Source organism: Myripristis murdjan, chromosome 13, assembly GCF_902150065.1.
Source record: "Myripristis murdjan chromosome 13, fMyrMur1.1, whole genome shotgun sequence".
In the NCBI taxonomy this organism is placed as follows: Eukaryota; Metazoa; Chordata; class Actinopteri; order Holocentriformes; family Holocentridae; genus Myripristis; species Myripristis murdjan.
Window position 1 is genome coordinate 11,422,958 of NC_043992.1, and position 18,090 is coordinate 11,441,047.

At 41.6% G+C, this 18,090-nt stretch overlaps 1 protein-coding gene across 2 annotated transcripts in view; it reads right to left on the reverse strand.

The window, feature by feature from the left end:
* sorl1 (sortilin-related receptor, L(DLR class) A repeats containing) overlaps window positions 1-18,090 on the reverse strand; it is a 79,179-nt gene that overhangs the window by 16,302 nt on the left and 44,787 nt on the right. The window contains exons 15-31 of one of the 2 annotated variants that reach the window (XM_030066671.1): window positions 15,667-15,798; window positions 15,422-15,513; window positions 12,971-13,217; window positions 12,136-12,274; window positions 10,980-11,153; window positions 10,234-10,347; window positions 10,013-10,135; window positions 9,284-9,403; window positions 8,899-9,024; window positions 7,829-7,939; window positions 6,851-6,982; window positions 6,244-6,375; window positions 4,684-4,818; window positions 3,927-4,079; window positions 3,360-3,536; window positions 2,311-2,439; window positions 450-576 (exon numbers count right to left, since the gene is read on the reverse strand). In XM_030066671.1, coding sequence (XP_029922531.1) covers window positions 450-576; window positions 2,311-2,439; window positions 3,360-3,536; window positions 3,927-4,079; window positions 4,684-4,818; window positions 6,244-6,375; window positions 6,851-6,982; window positions 7,829-7,939; window positions 8,899-9,024; window positions 9,284-9,403; window positions 10,013-10,135; window positions 10,234-10,347; window positions 10,980-11,153; window positions 12,136-12,274; window positions 12,971-13,217; window positions 15,422-15,513; window positions 15,667-15,798 — 2,363 coding nt within the window. The remainder of the gene's footprint in view (window positions 1-449; window positions 577-2,310; window positions 2,440-3,359; window positions 3,537-3,926; window positions 4,080-4,683; window positions 4,819-6,243; window positions 6,376-6,850; window positions 6,983-7,828; window positions 7,940-8,898; window positions 9,025-9,283; window positions 9,404-10,012; window positions 10,136-10,233; window positions 10,348-10,979; window positions 11,154-12,135; window positions 12,275-12,970; window positions 13,218-15,421; window positions 15,514-15,666; window positions 15,799-18,090) is intronic. The other variant, XM_030066672.1, reaches the window with a different exon arrangement.

An 18,090-nucleotide genomic window follows, 5' to 3' on the forward strand; every position in this document is an offset into this window, starting at 1 on the left:
AGAATGGAAATTAAGTAGGGACGCTGTCTAGGTAATCAAAAACAGCCTAAATCATAGACTAATCAAACTAGCCACCTGTTGTAGTTGTTACAGCTGGACAAACTCTGGACACTAATAAGTAAAGACTCTCGATATGTCAAAGTTCACTTAAACACTGCTGGGGTGAACCATAAATGATCAGCACTAGTTAGCTATCTAGCCTTGACTGAATAAGGTTAGGGTCAGGTGATTGTGCAGGTCATGTCATCATCTTTAACTTTCATTCATCTTCCTCCTTCAAACAGTTCTCACCACTTTGTTTAACAATTAACCAAGTGATAAAATAGACAGTATTGCAAAACATTTGACTGGCAGTGTCATTCTGCTATATTCCTAATCTATAAAGTGACCCAATTCCCCATTCTGGTATGTCAGTGTGTTGATGTTCTCAACGGCACGACCAAACAGACCTGTAGTAGATGAGGAAGTAGCAGGAGTCCAGGGGAAGGTTCTTGGGCCGAGACCAGGTCAGGGTGATGGAGCCGGAGACGTCTGGTGTCCACTGGAGGTTCTGGACCTTGTAGGCCAGAGTATCAACTGGGGGGGGAGGGAGGAAGGAGTGCAAGAGAGAAAAGAGAGAAAATGTGCACTGAAAACCAGGCAGTCATCTGTACATGTTAAGAGAGCCACATATATATTCTACAAGATTCAGAGTTCTTATGAAGCATCATGTTTGGGATGGCTGAATGCTTTTACACCCTGAAATGCACAGTAACGACCAGCAGGTGGCAATAGTGCACTACTTTCAAACTAGCACATGTGAGAGACTTGGTTGGCATGGCAAACACTGTCCGAGACATTTTGTAGGCATTTACGCCCCATCTAGCCACTGGGTTTGACCGATGTGTGCTCTGAAAGCCAATACCAATGTTGCCTGACAACAACATTTTAGCATTAATATTTGATATCTTGAAATCTCACCTTTTTATTTATTTATTTATTTTCGAGTATTCACACATTTCACAGGGTGCGGATGGAAAAGCCCCCGAGACAGCATTTACACCACTGGACCCTGAACTTCAATGAAACCCAGGGAAATAATCCTTCTACTACTAACTCTAATGACATCAACAGGTCAATTTACTTTAATTTACTACAAAAGTCCCCAAAAAAAATCAATTAAATTAATGTCTTCCCATAGTCAACTGGGCGTCATATTCACAAATCCTACAATAAGCATGAGACTAGCTATGTTTCCATCCAAAATGTTTTGCATATTTTAAGCGTTTAAATATTTCAAAAATTTGCTAGAAGATGTGAACTAATGCAGGTGTCCATTAACTACATTACATGAAGCACTCAAATGCAGATGGAGAGACTGAATGACCTGCTTGCGATGGTTGTTAAAAAAGTGGTTGGTACAGTCCTCAGTACACACAGCTGATCGAACGAAGCCAAAAGACACAGGGGAGGGTGTGCAATGGCTCACTTTGTTGTGATCAGACGTCATCCACCCTGTATGAGCACCGGTGTCATGCTATAGATCAGCCCTTGCCACAAAATGCCTCCAAGTTCAAGTTCAAGTTTATTTAGAGCTCAAAAACTGCTGTACCATGAATATATAGTCAAATGACACTGGTGTTGCAAATCTGAGGTCTGAACGTATATATATATTCCCAGCACAAGTGGCTCTTTGATAGTTCTGTGGTAAATGAAAAGGTAACGGCAGGAAGACACACTCTGGCAGGGCTGGGGGCAATTCACAGAACCACAGCAGGTTTCAAAGTGGTTCACAGTTCAGCAGGTCACAGAGCAGCTTGGTGTTTCCTCCACTGTTATGTTCGTCGTCTGACAGAGCAAACACACGACATCGCTCCCCAGCTCCCCGCTACGCCATCATTACGCAAATAAAGTTACCATCAGTCTTATTTGTATTTTCTCCTTTTCAATTCACCAACTTGTTCACCTCAGCCAGTTTTTGCAAATTTACAGTGTTTCCATTGAGGTCTTTCTTTAAAATGTAAATTCAAAATTTGAATAGGTGGATGGGGAGCCATGGTAGCTCACGTGATGGCATGTACCACGCAGCAAGGCTGAGTTTTAACCACAGCTGCCTGGGTTTGCATCTGGGTCAGACCCTTTGCAGCATATCATCCTGTCCCTCTCTCTACTGTCACTATCAAACAAAGTGTCAAAAAACAATTTTAAAAAATACGTGGATGGAAACCTAGCTACTGACCGGCCTATATTACATGACCAGTATTGGCAAGTTAATGTATCAGTGTAACCCTAACAGGCGCTAAAGTTATGTTAAGGACAGTGAGGACCTACGGGTGCAGTTGTCCTCGTCGCTGTGGTCAGAGCAGTCCAGGAAGCCATCACACCTCTCACTGTCAAGCACACAGGCTTCGCCGTCAGCACAGCGGGTCCCGTTCACACAGGACAGCGGCCCACGGGTGGCTACACGTGTGTGGATAAGACAAGTCAAGGTGGGAGAGTCAGACAGAGAGAGAGAGAATTTTTCTCTCATCACTTTTGGAGATGCATCTAAGTCATCTCAATGCCACTGTCAAAAGCTGCATGCATGTAGCTATGTTTCCTGCATCTGTAAATTTGACCATGTACTCTGTCAAAACAGAAACTTGGCACGGGTGAAAACAAGAATGGTTAAAAAAAAAAAAAAACTTGACATAGATTTTATAGGTTTTATGGATTAATTATCTGAGTGTGTGGCTGTAAAATACTATAACGGGATCATTTTACAAAGGTCAGAGACAGGATCACTAGTGAGTCTCTCAGTTAATAAACCCATAAAACTGGTGCTGAATCATGGTTTCTATCAGGCTGTAATGACTTTATTTTGCACTTTCACATATCCATTCTCCTGGCTACACCTGTGCTGGAAACTGCAGCTCACTGTTTGATTATACTGTGAGCTTCCCATTGACAAAAAGGAGATATATATGATGGCTTTTGCGCCATTAGTCTGTACTAAAGCTTAATGAGAAAATGCAGTTTCTCAGTGATCGCTGATGTTGTGCTGTGATCAATTGTAAGTCATGCTAGACAATTTTTAAATGATTTCAAATATTCAAATTTACTCTTATGTGAGTTGTGCTACAAACTCCCTATAGTGGTGTATTCATGACAAGCAGAATACTGAATTGTAGAGGATAAAAGATGCCTGGAAACAGCTTAACCTGAACCAAACCTTAGCTGGAGTACAGCCAGGTTACTCCATGGCTGTCGTCACAGCGGTGGGTGTGCGGCGCCTGACTCTGTGTACCTTTAGTTCCTCACATGTTTAGGCAGAAACACTTTACGCTCCATGAGTTCTGTACATGAGGCTGGCGTGACGTGTGCGCATGAGTGGGACTCACGGCAGTTGGCTTCGTCCGAGTTGTCTTGGCAGTGGGGGTGCCCGTCGCAGCGCTGCCAGTCAGGGATGCAGCGTGGGGGTCGGCGACACATGAACTGACCCCGAGCGCAGCGGCCAGGGGAGGGGGGAGGAGCCGGGGCGTGGGTGGGCATCGGAGGCAGGGTCACAGTGCCATTGGCTGTTGTCACAGCAACACAAAGCAGAAGTGCATCATTTGTACCATGATCAGATTTGACCCACCTCCTACATACAACAGAAAACCTATCCAGAGTTTAAGAGAAATGTCTAATCTCATCTGATTGTGTCTGTTAGTTAGAGGACAAGCCTCGTTTCATTCGGTCTAATCTACCACATAACATTCACACTCCAATGAATACACTCTAAAAAAATGTCTCTTAATTTCTTAGATAGCCATATGAATCATAATATGAATATGATCAAAGCATGCAAATTTAAGATCACTTATGAACATATTTCTGTGTATCTACCGGTGGTATTACAGTAATTCAGGAACTGCTACTAGAAATGAGGTGATAGAACGTAAAAACTAAACGATCGGAGGTCTTACCGGTGGGACATCCCAGCTCATCGCTGCCGTCAGGACAGTCGGCGTAACCGTCACACACCCAGGTGTTGATGATGCAGGCTCCAGAGCCACAGTGGAAGCGGTTGGGGGCACAAGTAGAAGGTCCCGGGGCGACAGTGTGAGGGGTAACTCCACCTTGAAGGGATAAGATAACACTGAAGTTTAATTACCCCCATGGGAAACGGGGACAATCCAGCAGCAAAATGATAAAGGGCTGCAAAAAAGCAAACAATAAACATTACCACAATTTGCTACGCAGAATCTAGTAAATGGGGGTAATGAAAATAACACGGCAAACAATAAATGATGAAGGTGCCCTAAATAACAGGAGTCAAATAAAGTGATATAAAAAAGGCTGAGAATATGTACAATATGAAAACCTAAGTAAAATACATGCAGTATATTATTCCTACATAGTTTCAATTTCAAAATATCATGCCTTTTCCATATCTTTTTAATCCTTTTGACATGATTTGAGTTTAGATGGTGTTCAGGATGATCTTAAACTCACTATGACAAAATCCCTCTATAGATGAAGATTATTCTTCACTGCAACAAATATCTAAATCTGGGAGATGACAGAGGACTAAAACCACAGACAATATGTAGTCATATGTGTATCAGGTACAAAATGAGTGAGAAATTCTATTACTATTAACATACATACATAAAAAGAAAGAAATCATATCTCTTTAAGAATGACACGGCTCTGTGTGTGTGTGTGTGTGTGTGCGCATACCTGTACACTGGGCCTCATCAGACCAGTCGCCGCAGTCATTCTCTCCGTCACACTTCCACCATGTAGGAATGCAGCGTCCATTTCGACACTCGTACTGGAAATACCTGGAGCAGCCTGGGACCTCGGTGGGCGAGGCTGCAAGAAGAGAGAGAGCGTTACACATCCCAGCACGTCTTGGCCTGTGGAACGACGGTCACTGTGTGGACGAATTAACAGGAACACCAAACAATATGTAGTATTAATACAAACGATCTAATAAAGAGTAGGATTTAACCCCAATTCACCCCTCAACCCTACCACTTAGCCCTAACCCGTCTCTTTCCGTGTCCACATGTAGGCGTAGGGTGTCCTGACTCTGGCTGAGACGGAAGGGAAGGGTCAAGTGCTAGAGCTATGTGGCCCTCCAAACTGAGGTTTTCCAGAGGCACGCTCCAAACTGAGAGGTAGGAGAAACGCAGAAGTAGTGCCCGGAAAGAAGTCTATAAATGTCGTATATATATTTGCAAATTACCATGCAAAAAATTCTAAAAACAGTAGGGATATCTTAGTTTGATGTAGATGCAATTAAATATCCAATTGGTTCTATATGACCTTTTTTTGGCCACACAACAAGGAAGAACTGATTCATTTTTCACACCGTTTGGTCATAGTGGGTGATGACAGTGGATAAGGCTTGTTATAAAAATGTATTTCCCTTCTGAACAAATTGATGAAACATCATGAAACTTTGCGTAAAGGTTGGTCAGGTGTCAAGGAACAACTGACTCACATTTCACACCGACTGGCCAAATGGGGCGATGAGGGTTGTTAACGTCTGGTGAATATCCAACATGTGGAACTGGTTTATCTTGACAAGTGCATCGTGCTGGAAGAGGGAGGCGCTCTACTGAGTGCTTTCTAGTTTTGTCGTTTCAAAACGTGAGCAGTGAATTAAATATGTTAATATTACTACCAGAAAAGGCTTCAGAGTGGCAGCCCTCACAAAACAAGCTTGATGCATCAGTGTACAGTTTTTGCTGAGACTGTCACAGATGCATTGATTCAATTTGATGTGTAGATTTGGGTTTTTTATCAGCTGTTCTATTCCTGCGCATGAACTTCACCATGCCACCACAGATGACATACATTTCGATGTTGTGTACACGTCAGCAGAATCACGGGTGAAAAAAATCCAAGATATGAGTTGTGGTTTATGGGCGAGTTTATAAAACACATTGCTGAAGAGGGAAGTAAACAGAGCAGACACACACGGAAAGAGGAACAGGTGAGCAGGTTACAGTGTCATTCTGTGGGAAACACTGGTCATGACGCTTTCTCTGACTGTTCCCCTTGCCACATTACACAATTTTGGAGCTTAAGCATCTGCAATTGAGAAACTGGCAATTTGACCTCTCTGTGACTCTGTTAGGTCACTCCAGTTTATTATCTAAACTCCTTTCATGCTGACACTTACTGCTAACTAGCATCTTGTAACTTGTGTTGTTTCTGTTATTTTGTCCACCATTTGACATATTCCTGTGTGTGATCTCGATATGAATGCCTCGGTCAATGCCTCCTCACCACAGTTGGCTTCATCGGAGTAATCCCCACAGTCGTCCATGCCGTCGCACTTCCACTCCAGACTCACACACACTCCGTTGGCACACTGGAAGGTGTACGCATCACACACTTTACTAAACTCTGACGTCGTGGCTGACGGAAGTGACACAGGGAGAATAGATTAGTTTTTCTTAAAAAAAAAAAGAAAGAAAGAAAGAAAGAAAACAAAAACATCTGTATTTAGTAGATTCTGATGATAAAGATGGCACTTGAATGATTCCTGTGTGGAAACTGGGTGGCTGCAGCAGCAGAATAATAACAGGATACAGCAAAGGACATGTTTTTTAAAGAAATATGTTAAATTGTCCAAAAAAAATAAATAAATAAAGTATAATAAACAGTTATAAATAACAGAAATGGAATTCATGATATTTGCAGCATCAAGAGGGTTTTTCTTCTTCTACAACTGTTTCTACCCCAACTGCTATCAGTTGTGGAGGTCAGGGCAGATCCAGGACTTTTCCCCTATAATGTAAGATAACCTGTCTGTACAGAGAGAATACATCTCTGTTAATGTGTGTGTTAGTGTGTGTGTGTGTGTGTGTGTGTGTGTGTGTGTGCTCCTCACCACATCCAGCGTACGCTGGGTCCTCGTCAGATCCGTCCTCACAGTGTTTGGTCCCATCACAGACGAGGTACTGAAACAGACACTGGGCGCGGTTCTTGCACACAAACTCCATGTAGCGAGTACACAGTGGGTCTGTGGGGCGAAACCAACAGGACAAAATACTAAGTAAATCATGATTTGAGAATATTCACTTAATTTGATCAATTTGATACCAATCCTACTGGACTGAAGGTACAAAGAGACAATATTCTATGTTGAAATTGATTCTTTTCAGACCAATAAATTCTAAAATACAGTTCAAGTTGATTTTCATTTGCATCTGAGGAGCAATTTGGAAACAGTGGAAAACAACAAAAACCTGTGAAATGGAATGAGACCATAGGATGCTAAAACTCTTCACTGAATTTATTACTACTGCTACTACTACTACTAATAATAATGACAACAATAATAACAATGTCAATAATGATAACAGAATGTTTGTGTTGAGTTCAATTAATATATTTTACTAAAATCAACTGAGATTAAGGTCTTCCCAAAGACAAAGTCAGTTGTGATCAATTCTAATAACAATTTGTAATTAGTCAAACAGCATCATATCTGAGGTGGTCAACATTCATTGGACCAAATCTTATTAAAAAGAAAAAAAAAAAAAAAAAAACTAAATATCAACAAATCTAGTGGCAATCCAATATATCAGTCTAATATGAAATATTATAATTAAATTAAATCTGATCCTTTAAGTTACTTTTGAATTACTTTTGAGTACTCCATTTTGAAGAATATATTTTTTATTATAACCCCTATTTGATCCTGTAAATTTGCAAAAATGTGTTTGTACATCTGCCTAACACTCTTGATGCCCACTTCCCTAAACTACCCTTGATGTTTTTTTCTTCACAGTACATGTGAGGTTTTACTCTAGTCTTTTGACTCCACACCTCATGACTACATTCTGGCACTTGTTGCATAACTCACCGCAGTTCTGCTCGTCAGCGCCCCCAGGACACTCATGGATGCCGTTGCAGTGGGCAGTGGCAGGAAGGCAGGTACCGTTGGAGCAGAGGAACCCGTTACAGTGAGAGCCCTCTGGAAACACACAGCACAAAACACAGTGTTTCTGCCAGAGCCACACCTTTTATCATGCCAGGTAAACACAGTGCAGTACCACTGTGTGAGGCAGTGTATGTGTGCATGTGGCAGTGTCTAACTGATGAGCGGTTTGGTTTAGTTTCTTTTACTTTACTCTGTTGTATTTTTATTCCTAAATCCAGTGTCAGCATTATCTAGAGTGCTGATATCCACTACTTTAAAAAAAAAAAAAAAGCAGATGCTGGTACATTATATTGGTAAAACAGCATATCAACGTGACCCTACCGCCTACTGCCAGGCTAAAATGTTTTTTCTTGAACTGATACAGCACACTCCACAACATACAAGCTGTTACTTCTAACATGCTGCTCAATACTGGTCATCATTATCATTTAATCTAGGGCACTCTATGGCACCATTAGGTTTGTGGCACATAAAAAAAACACCCGAGATATAATTTCCTTTCCATCTGGCACATGCAGCTCGACCATACAGGAGATTGTGGTCATGTACACTGATGTACCACATACTGTGACCTAGATGTGTGGAACAGCTGCCCTATGAGAAGTGCCCATTCCGGTAACTCGCAACAGCTGAAAACCAAACCCTGCACAACTTACGTCAGTCTGTGATTTTGTTTGGAACCATTACAAAAAAAGAAAAAAAAAAAGAAATTCAAAAAATGCTGGGCTCTGTGAAAAGGCCCCTGCAATATCATTTAGACCATGGATCATTAAAATCTTCCATTAACACGGGATAATGAAACAATTTTAACTTGAGAGGAATCTGATTGAAATGCTGCATTAAAATCATTTCAGGTTTATATCTTTACATTGACAACCAAGTCATGTCAAGTTTGTTTAGCCATAAATCACAGTTACATTCTCAATAAGCTACACAACGGCCACATTATGAAAAAATATGTAATCACACAAACTGCATGTGTGTCTACTTACCGCAGTATCTTGGGTCTTCATCCGAATCATCCTGGCAGTCGTCATCACCATCACACATCCAGCGCTGGGGTATACAGTGGCCTGTGTGACACTGGAAACTATTGGCTTCACATGTATGGTGGCCAACTGGGACAAAAAAGGAGGGATTGACAAGAGTGAGAGGTACTTTAAAGAGGGCAGCATATCACTGATTAACACTGTACAAGTGCAGAATGCCAACCTGATGCAAGTCGTGCCGCTTTGATAGAGCATGACTGCGAGGTGTTGTGCATGTTTGGCCCCGAACGGGAAGTTTGCGTGACATGTGGTAGGCTTGAATTTATGAGCAAAAATATAAATTCTTGCCAGGTGAATGATGTGCGGGGCAGAGGATTTGTAATGTCACCTGTACAGTTGGCTTCGTCAGACCAGTCTCTGCAGTCGTTGTCGCCATCGCAGCGCCACGCCTCCCGGATGCAAACACCCCTGGCACATGTAAACTCCCCAGGGCCACACTGGTGAGACTCTGGGAAACACGTCACCAACAACACAGTTCTTTTTTAGTGAATATAATCATTCAATAAAATTGATCATGCAACCACAGACACTGGGGGACACAGTGTTCTCGCAAGTCTCGCAAGATTTGGCCTTTTGGAATCCCACAGGGCTCTATTTGAGGCCTCATTTTATTCTACAAAACATGATACCCCCTAACTTGCACTTGCATTGAGCACAAGTTAATATGCCTGTCCATCATTTTTGCAAAATAATTTCATAAGGCATCCAGCAACCTTCAGCACTCTTGGGTGTCTGCATGAGTGCCTTCAAGACAGTAAAAGCTAGATCTCCATGAATTACACAAATTCTATCAATGAGAGTAATTCTAACATTGCTCTTTCCAGTAAAACAGTCTTTCTTTTTATCATTATGTTATTTTATTATTTTTTGGCTTTTCTGCTTCATTCAATAGCAATCCAAGCAATAAAAGAGAGAGATTTAAGATTTATTTTAGGATCCTTGTATACTGTAAGTATCAGAATCATGAGATAATTCTCTGGCCACATATTTGTTGTCAGTGTGTTAGCAGACAACACAGCCAGACAGAGAGATGACAACAGCCAGCGGTGCATCTTACCACAGTGTTCCTCGTCGCTGTTGTCGCCACAGTCCTCCTCGTGGTCACATTTGAAAGCCAGAGGGATGCAGGAGCCTGACGCCACACAGCGGAACTGGTTGGACGGGTCACAGGTTGTGGTGGCTGAGATGGCCAGGACATAAAAATGTTGAAATTAATATGTGTTGTGTAGAAACACCTTCTTTGTTGTAATGAGGATTGTGATTTGGCCAAACACTTACGACACTCTTGTTCGTCGCTCATGTCCCCACAGTCATTGTCGCTGTCACACTTCCAGATGCTGCTGATGCAGCGGCCATTGGAGCAACGGTACTGGTTGGGCAAACAGCTGTGCTCTGATTGGAGGACAAGAGAGACTGTTCAATCACAATTAACCATTGTCATTTGATTAATTTATCTCAAACTGAATTATACAACAGCACATTAGGGCCATTGTAGGGAAGAAACATTATAGAGCTGGGGAGATGTGGGGACAATATTCCAAGAAAGAAACTCAGAATTTCTGAGATTAAAGTCATAAAATTATGAGAAAAAACTCACAAATTTATGAGATTATGAAGTCACACATTTAGTAGAAAAACCTCAGATAGTTTTTATGTCTAATTCATCGCATTGCAGACAGTGCAGCTTTCAACAGAACAAGTCCTGCGAGGAAAGAAAAAAAAAAAAAACTTGCACAATGCACAATACAATCCTGTTGTAAGTTCCAGCAATCAAACAGCCAGATACATACTATGGTGAAACTATATATATATATATAAAAAAAAAACTACAAAAAAGGCAGAAAATGTGAGACGTTGTTGCTTGGAAATTTCGGAGGAAAATTTCAAGGTTCTTGGCTGTTGGGTCACATGTTGGTCAAATGTTGGGTCACAATGGATGAATGGAAAAATACAGTATACAAAAACATAAAAGGAGATCAGAGAGCACACAAGCTCCATTGTTCTGTAGTGAGTGTATGTCTCACCAGTCTTGACGCAGGTATTGTTTTGGAGCTGGTAGCCGGTGGGACACTGGCACTGCAGCTCTCCATTGGGCATGGTTATAGTCGGGGCACCATCTGGGCAGACACAGGTATGGCGGTGGCCAGGCTGAGGCAGGCACAGCAGACTGCAGGGCTGATCGGCGCAGGCATTATGGCCTAGTGGAACGCACATTAAACATTGCATTACCACTCTTTACATAATTAACAAAGCGCCATCCAGCCCTCGCCCTTGGGCTTGTACAGTGTTGTTGAGGTCACTTCATCCCGCTTCACTGACTCCAATCCTGGAATTCATGCATGGGGATGCTCTATGCGACCTTACCCAGTTAAGGTTCTGAATATGGAAATATGCCAATTTAGACTCCAATGTCAGCATGCTCATTTCCTTACACACCTCCAAGTCTCCCAGCAGTTTCCTTATAAGCATTTGGTGTCTCTTCCTGTAGATGGTTCAGATCATGCTCTCACACAACTTGCACTGAGGTTCTCTTGGAAGAAGACTGAGACTAGAGTTTTCAGACTGACTGCAGTTATTTGGTGATACCTGAGTTCAAACTTATTGTTACTTGGTATAGCTGCAACAGTAGTTACAGGAGTAGCTATTATGAAAATTCTTGTTATGAATTACAAATGTGTGTTTGCAATTATTTGTGAGAGTACTATCAGGTTGTTTCCTTCTGGTGCAAGGCTATTATGTAGAGGTTTCCTGTAGATGCAACCTAGCACCAGAAGTGTTATTTTGGGCTGGTTTTGCTGCACTATGTAAGTGTATGGAGACACACAAATGTGGCCTAGTGGAGAACAGAGCATAACCAACACTGTAACAAAGAAGGGGAGAGGACAACAAGTTCATGGCCTGATTTTGCACCATACTGATGGAAAGGACAAAGAAACCAAGTTGCTGAATAATTTTGAGCAAACCACCATGCAAGCAAAGTTATGACCAAAATCCTTGGCCCACAAACTGAACAATCTACATCTGAACATAAACAGCTCAGACATGTAATGCAGAAGACATTGATTACTTTATATGGTAAGGTGACCTACATTCAGTACAAGGTCCTTGTTCCTTCTAATAGGATTTCAGTCGCTCCAGCTACAATTCCTCCTCGTCCTGAACTCCTTTTCCATTCCTCACCTCTAGTCTTTCCCTTGTAGAAGATCTTGAGGTCCATGACACCAGTCAGTCTGCCAACAATCAGCTCGTTGTTTTGGGAGCCAGATTTCGGAGCTTTGAAGATCCCCATTCTGGACCAGTCATCCCAGTACAGGTCATTCTAAAAACAACACACAACCAAGTTTTGTAAAAACTAATTCTTATTCAGGGTTTTCAGACTTATAATTAGTGAGCTAGAAAAATAGAGACATGGTTCTCTTACTTTTTTTTTTTTTTTTTCTCAAATCCAATGCCCACACAGTTACCACACTCTTACTCATAAAACTCAATGGCAAAAGCTCTGCAATGCAATCTGGACTCATAACTGACTCCTATTTAATACGGTTGTCATTACTGTGATGAAGCCAAATTACCACTCAGTGATAATCCAGATGACAGCCAAAGAAAATCCTCTAGTTGATTAAGCGCTATGAAATGTAAAAAACTTTACATGTTAATCAAGTGTTACATATTGAATATCCTAATTACATAATTAATAATGATGATCCATGCCTGCGGGCAAGTTCAGTGTCCACAGTAGAAATGTCAGGATGACACAAATACCTAATTCAATGCTAATTCGGTTTGTTATTAAACTCTGTCTCACCTGTTTCACACAATTATGTCTCCCTATGGCAAATTCTATTGTTTTTCTTGAACATCCTAATATCTAACTTTAAGCTGGCATTTTAGAGGCTGAATTTCATGAATTAATTACACAATATGGAAATGATAAGGGTGTTGTGGAGAAGGAATTACTTTATAATGTAAGAAGGTAAAGCAAAAAGTTAATTTTGGACACTGTGTCCTGTCCCACCTTGAAGACGGCGATGGCGTAAGGGTGGGGTAGCCCCTCCATGAGGACGCTCCGCTGGCCCCCGGTGAAGTCGGCCCTCTCGATGCGGTCGCTGTACGCTTCGGTCCAGTACAGCCAGTGATCGTCGGCCGTGATCCCATTGGGCCAGCGAACACCCTCCGACACAATGCAGGAAACACTGGATCCATCCATATAGCTCCGGTAAACCCCAGCCGCTCGGTCACCCCAGTCAGTCCAGAACATCAGACTGATGGGAGAAAATATTTTGGATTTAATTATATTTTTAATGAAATACAGAATGACTATAAAATCTGAATATCATCATTATATACAGTACAGGCCAAAAGTTTGGACACACCTTCTCATTCAATGCGTTTTCTTTATTTTCATGACTATTTACATTGTAGATTCTAACTGAAGGAATCAAAACTATGAATGAACACATGTGGAGTTATGTACTTAACAAAAAAAGGTGAAATAACTGAAAACATGTTTTATATTCTAGTTTCTTCAAAATAGCCACCCTTTGCTCTGATTACTGCTTTGCACACTCTTGGCATTTTCTCGATGAGCTTCAAGAGGTAGTCACCTGAAATGGTTTTCACTTCACAGGTGTGCCTTATCAGGGTTAATTAGTGGAATTTCTTGCTTTATCAATGGGGTTGGGACCATCAGTTGTGTTGTGCAGAAGTCAGGTTACTACACAGCCGACAGTCCTATTGGACAACTGTTAAAATTCATATTATGGCAAGAACCAATCAGCTAACTAAAGAAAAACGAGTGGCCATCATTACTTTAAGAAATGAAGGTCAGTCAGTCCGGAAAATTGCAAAAACTTTAAATGTGTCCCCAAGTGGAGTCGAAAAAACCATCAAGCCCTACAACGAAACTGGCACACATGAGGACTGACCCAGGAAAGGAAGACCAAGAGTCACCTCTGCTTCTGAGGACAAGTTCATCCGAGTCACCAGCCTCAGAAATCGCAAGTTAACAGCAGCTCAGATCAGAGACCAGATAAATGCCACACAGAGTTCTAGCAGCAGACCCATCTCTAGAACAACTGTTAAGAGGAGACTGCGCCAATCAGGCCTTCATGGTCAAATAGCTGCTAGGAAACCACTGCTAAGGAGAGGCAACAAGCAGAAGAGATTTGTTTGGGCCAAGAAACACAAGGAATGGACATTAGACCAGTGGAAATCTGTGCTTTGGTCTGATGAGTCCAAATTTGAGATCTTTGGTTCCAACCGCCGTGTCTTTGTGAGACGCAGAAAAGGTGAACGGATGGATTCCACATGCCTGGTTCCCACTGTGAAGCATGGAGGAGGAGGTGTGATGGTGTGGGGGTGTTTTGCTGGTGACACTGTTGGGGATTTATTCAAAATTGAAGGCACACTGAACCAGCATGGCTACCACAGCATCCTGCAGCGACATGCCGTCCCATCCGGTTTGCGTTTAGTTGGACGATCATTTATTTTTCAACAGGACAATGAGCCCAAACACACCTCCAGGCTGTGTAAGGGCTATTTGACCAAGAAGGAGAGTGATGGAGTGCTGCAGCAGATGACCTGGCGTCCACAGTCACCGGACCTCAACCCAATCGAGATGGTTTGGGGTGAGCTGGACCGCAGAGTGAAGGCAAAGGGGCCAACAAGTGCTAAACACCTCTGGGAACTCCTTCAAGACTGTTGGAAAACCATTTCAGGTGACTACCTCTTGAAGCTCATCGGGAGAATGCCAAGAGTGTGCAAAGCAGTAATCAGAGCAAAGGGTGGCTATTTTGAAGAAACTACAATATAAAACATGTTTTCAGTTATTTCACCTTTTTTTTTGTTAAGTACATAACTCCACATGTGTTCATTCATAGTTTTGATTCCTTCAGTTAGAATCTACAATGTAAATAGTCATGAAAATAAAGAAAACACACTGAATGTGAAGGTGTGTCCAAACTTTTGGCCTGTACTGTACATTATCAGTTAATGGAAGCACTAAATCAATGAACTGCTCAAAAAGTCACATAACACAGCTGACAATTACCAAACATCAACACCACAAGCAGAAATGTATAAATGAAAAACATGTATAATATGATAACCTATGAAAAAAGAAACATCTGTACTATGAAACAAATGAAAATGTTTTATTAAATATATTATTAAATATATAAGTTAGACTTTGTAAATATCAAGATCAAAGCGATACATACGAATGAGAAAGCGAATAAAAAAGGCAACAAATATAAATTAATAGCCTATAAACATGAAAAATGTCCATCCTACACATGGTGACAGGTCTACGATTCTTGTACACAAAGGAAATCATGAGGTGAAAATTTAGAGACAGTGTGCTAAGGCTGGGGATGAGCATTGATGAAATTTATTTATCATGAAAGTTTAATTAACTTCCTGTTGGTCTGATGCATGTTGCATGTGTGTGTACGTGAGTGTGTGTTACCTCTCTCCAGGCAGCAGAACCAGCGCTCGGGGGTGTTCCAGGACAGAAGAGTTGAGCAAAGTGTGGCGTAAATCCCCATCTGGGTTGGAAACCTTAAGACACAGAAAAACAGCTATTCAGGGTGCACAGATTCACACAGGGTGTCTCCATATTTCATCAACTTAGATTTAAGAACCATTAAGACAAATATGATGATCAAAATGAATACACACACATATAAATACACACAAACTTCTATGTTGTACCTCAATCTTCTGTGCTCCTGCATCCACCCAGTAAAGCAGTCTGCTGATTGGGTCAAAGGTCAAGGCCTCCACATTCTGCAGATCTTTCCTGACTACGACCTCCTGACCAGTACTGCCGTTCAGACACAGGCGCTGGAGAGGGGAGGATGAGAGGGCGAGAAATTTAGCTCAAGATGCAATATGCAGCATTTTTTAAACAATATATCACTGTCAAATTAATGGTTATGCATTGGTATAATTCCCATAAACAAATGATTCAAAAGATCAAATGATCCAAGACTCTGGAAGTACTACATCTCTGAACAATCCTAATGGATTTCTAATGAGCTTCATGTCCCAACGAGCATGGGCCTTTTGCTGCCGGTGCCCCACTGGCTCGGTGCATGTCAGAGACATGCAGGTAGTGGAGAATGGAGTTTGTACATTTTGGCCTGACAGTGGTGCTGAACGAAAGACCATGAGGTTAACAAAGATGACAGGACTCATCTTCTGTAGGATGAATGTGCTTTCCAAACTGCATGAGATATTATATTTGACATTTTGGCCAATGAGTCATGCTAAAAGAAATGTAGTGCAGTCATCACAATCAAGAGGAGTCTTCCTTTAGGGAGTATGAGTGCTCTCACCTTTCTAGTATTAGTACACCATGCAACACTGTTAGGATGAGGCAAGAACCAGAGTTTGAACATCACAAGACTGAAAGACAAGGGGCTGCATGGCCTCAATGAGCCAACTTCAAACAGAGCTGATGAAATGCTGAAGTCTTATCAGTCTGATCTCACAGGACTAGACCCCACAACATGGAAAGCCCAATGGATCAATAGTAGGGGGCTAACGACTCTGAAACTGAGAATAAAAACCACGATGCAAATGTCCACAGTCTGGAGGGACTGCTCCGTCTTCCACCACCAGCACAGAGCTGCACTTAGTTTATTAACCCATCTAGCAAAGCTAACAAATAGCCAAACAACACAAACTGCAAATTGTACTAACAGGTGCAAGCTCTTATCAGTAACTGGGGAGAAAAAAGTATCTGACCCTGATTGCCTCCTGTGCACATTTTAACAAGAAACAGCCAGCAAGAGCAGCGAGCAGGATGTGATGGAAAAACACACAGAGGCTGTACTGATGCAGCAGCAGCCAGAGGAGGCTGCGTTTTCCTGCAGGCAGAACGGAGGAGGGCCGTCCGCTGCTCTCAGGAGAGAAACTATACTAAGTGTTAGAGGCTGATACAGTCTGTCAACAAGCAGGGGTTAAAATAGGTTAGTTAAACAGCCTGACGCATAACTGATTCGATGTGATTGACTCAGATTTTACTAGATGTTTTACAGTATTCAGCAGGATCTCGACTTGGCTGTTAGAAACACTAATCTATAATAAAAAACAATATTATAGATCTGTAATAAAACATTAAAAATCACTGCATTTGGAAGAGCAGGGCATCCAGTGCACAGCCAAACAGTGGAGGAATATAACGTAATGTAACCATTCTTGTGATTTTGTATTGTTTATGTGATTTATGTCACTTAAAAAAAAAATTAAATGTGGTTTTCATAGCTCATTTTTTACCTTTGTTCTAAAGATACATTTGTTTAAAATCTTATTAATCTTATGCCTAAGAAATGAAAAAGAATATTTTACTTTTTTACTTTTTTCAATCGATCAATCAATCATGAATTGGGTGAATCATTAGACCCATCGTCATTATTGTAGATGTTTGTGTTCAAGCATACATGAAGATGGAAAGAAGTCGACAACAACTTTGGGGCGTGTGCATGGCTAGGGTCAGTCGGGATTACAAAGCGAGTTGGGAATGAGGGTTCTCATAACAACACGGGACGATGACAATGACACCCACATTCGTCTGTCTGCTTTGCAGTAAACAGAGAGCTAACATATCCTGCTGCAGTCTAGCTGGCTAGGGTGACAAATAGCCTCACTGTACCCTCTCATAATACAAAAACAATGACAACAATTTCCAATATGTTGGAAAAACATCAGGACGTCCCAGAAGGTCCCAGACTGCTTCAGGAGACTGGGACGGGATGCGCGTTGTGTGAGCCGAGATGTGCCGGTTTTACTCCCATCTTGTTTGTTCATCTCCCATCTAAGTTTGTTTGTGACCATCTGGGACTACACTGTCTGATATCGTATGTTGTGCGCCAGGCCAGATTTCCCACCAAATTCAACGCAAAATTCAATTTTCTTGGCAATGGTCTTGTTCGTTTATCACTACTCTAAAGTCTCAAAAGCAGTGTGGTAATGATTTATTGATGTTGAAATGAAATCACCAACATGTTTAAGCAATACTTTTATCATAAAGACAGGTGTGTCAGTGAAAAGGCATTAATCAATAAATTAAGTAACGGAATAACTAATGTATTATTTACAGCATGAGCACATGCACAGATTTACAGCAGCGAC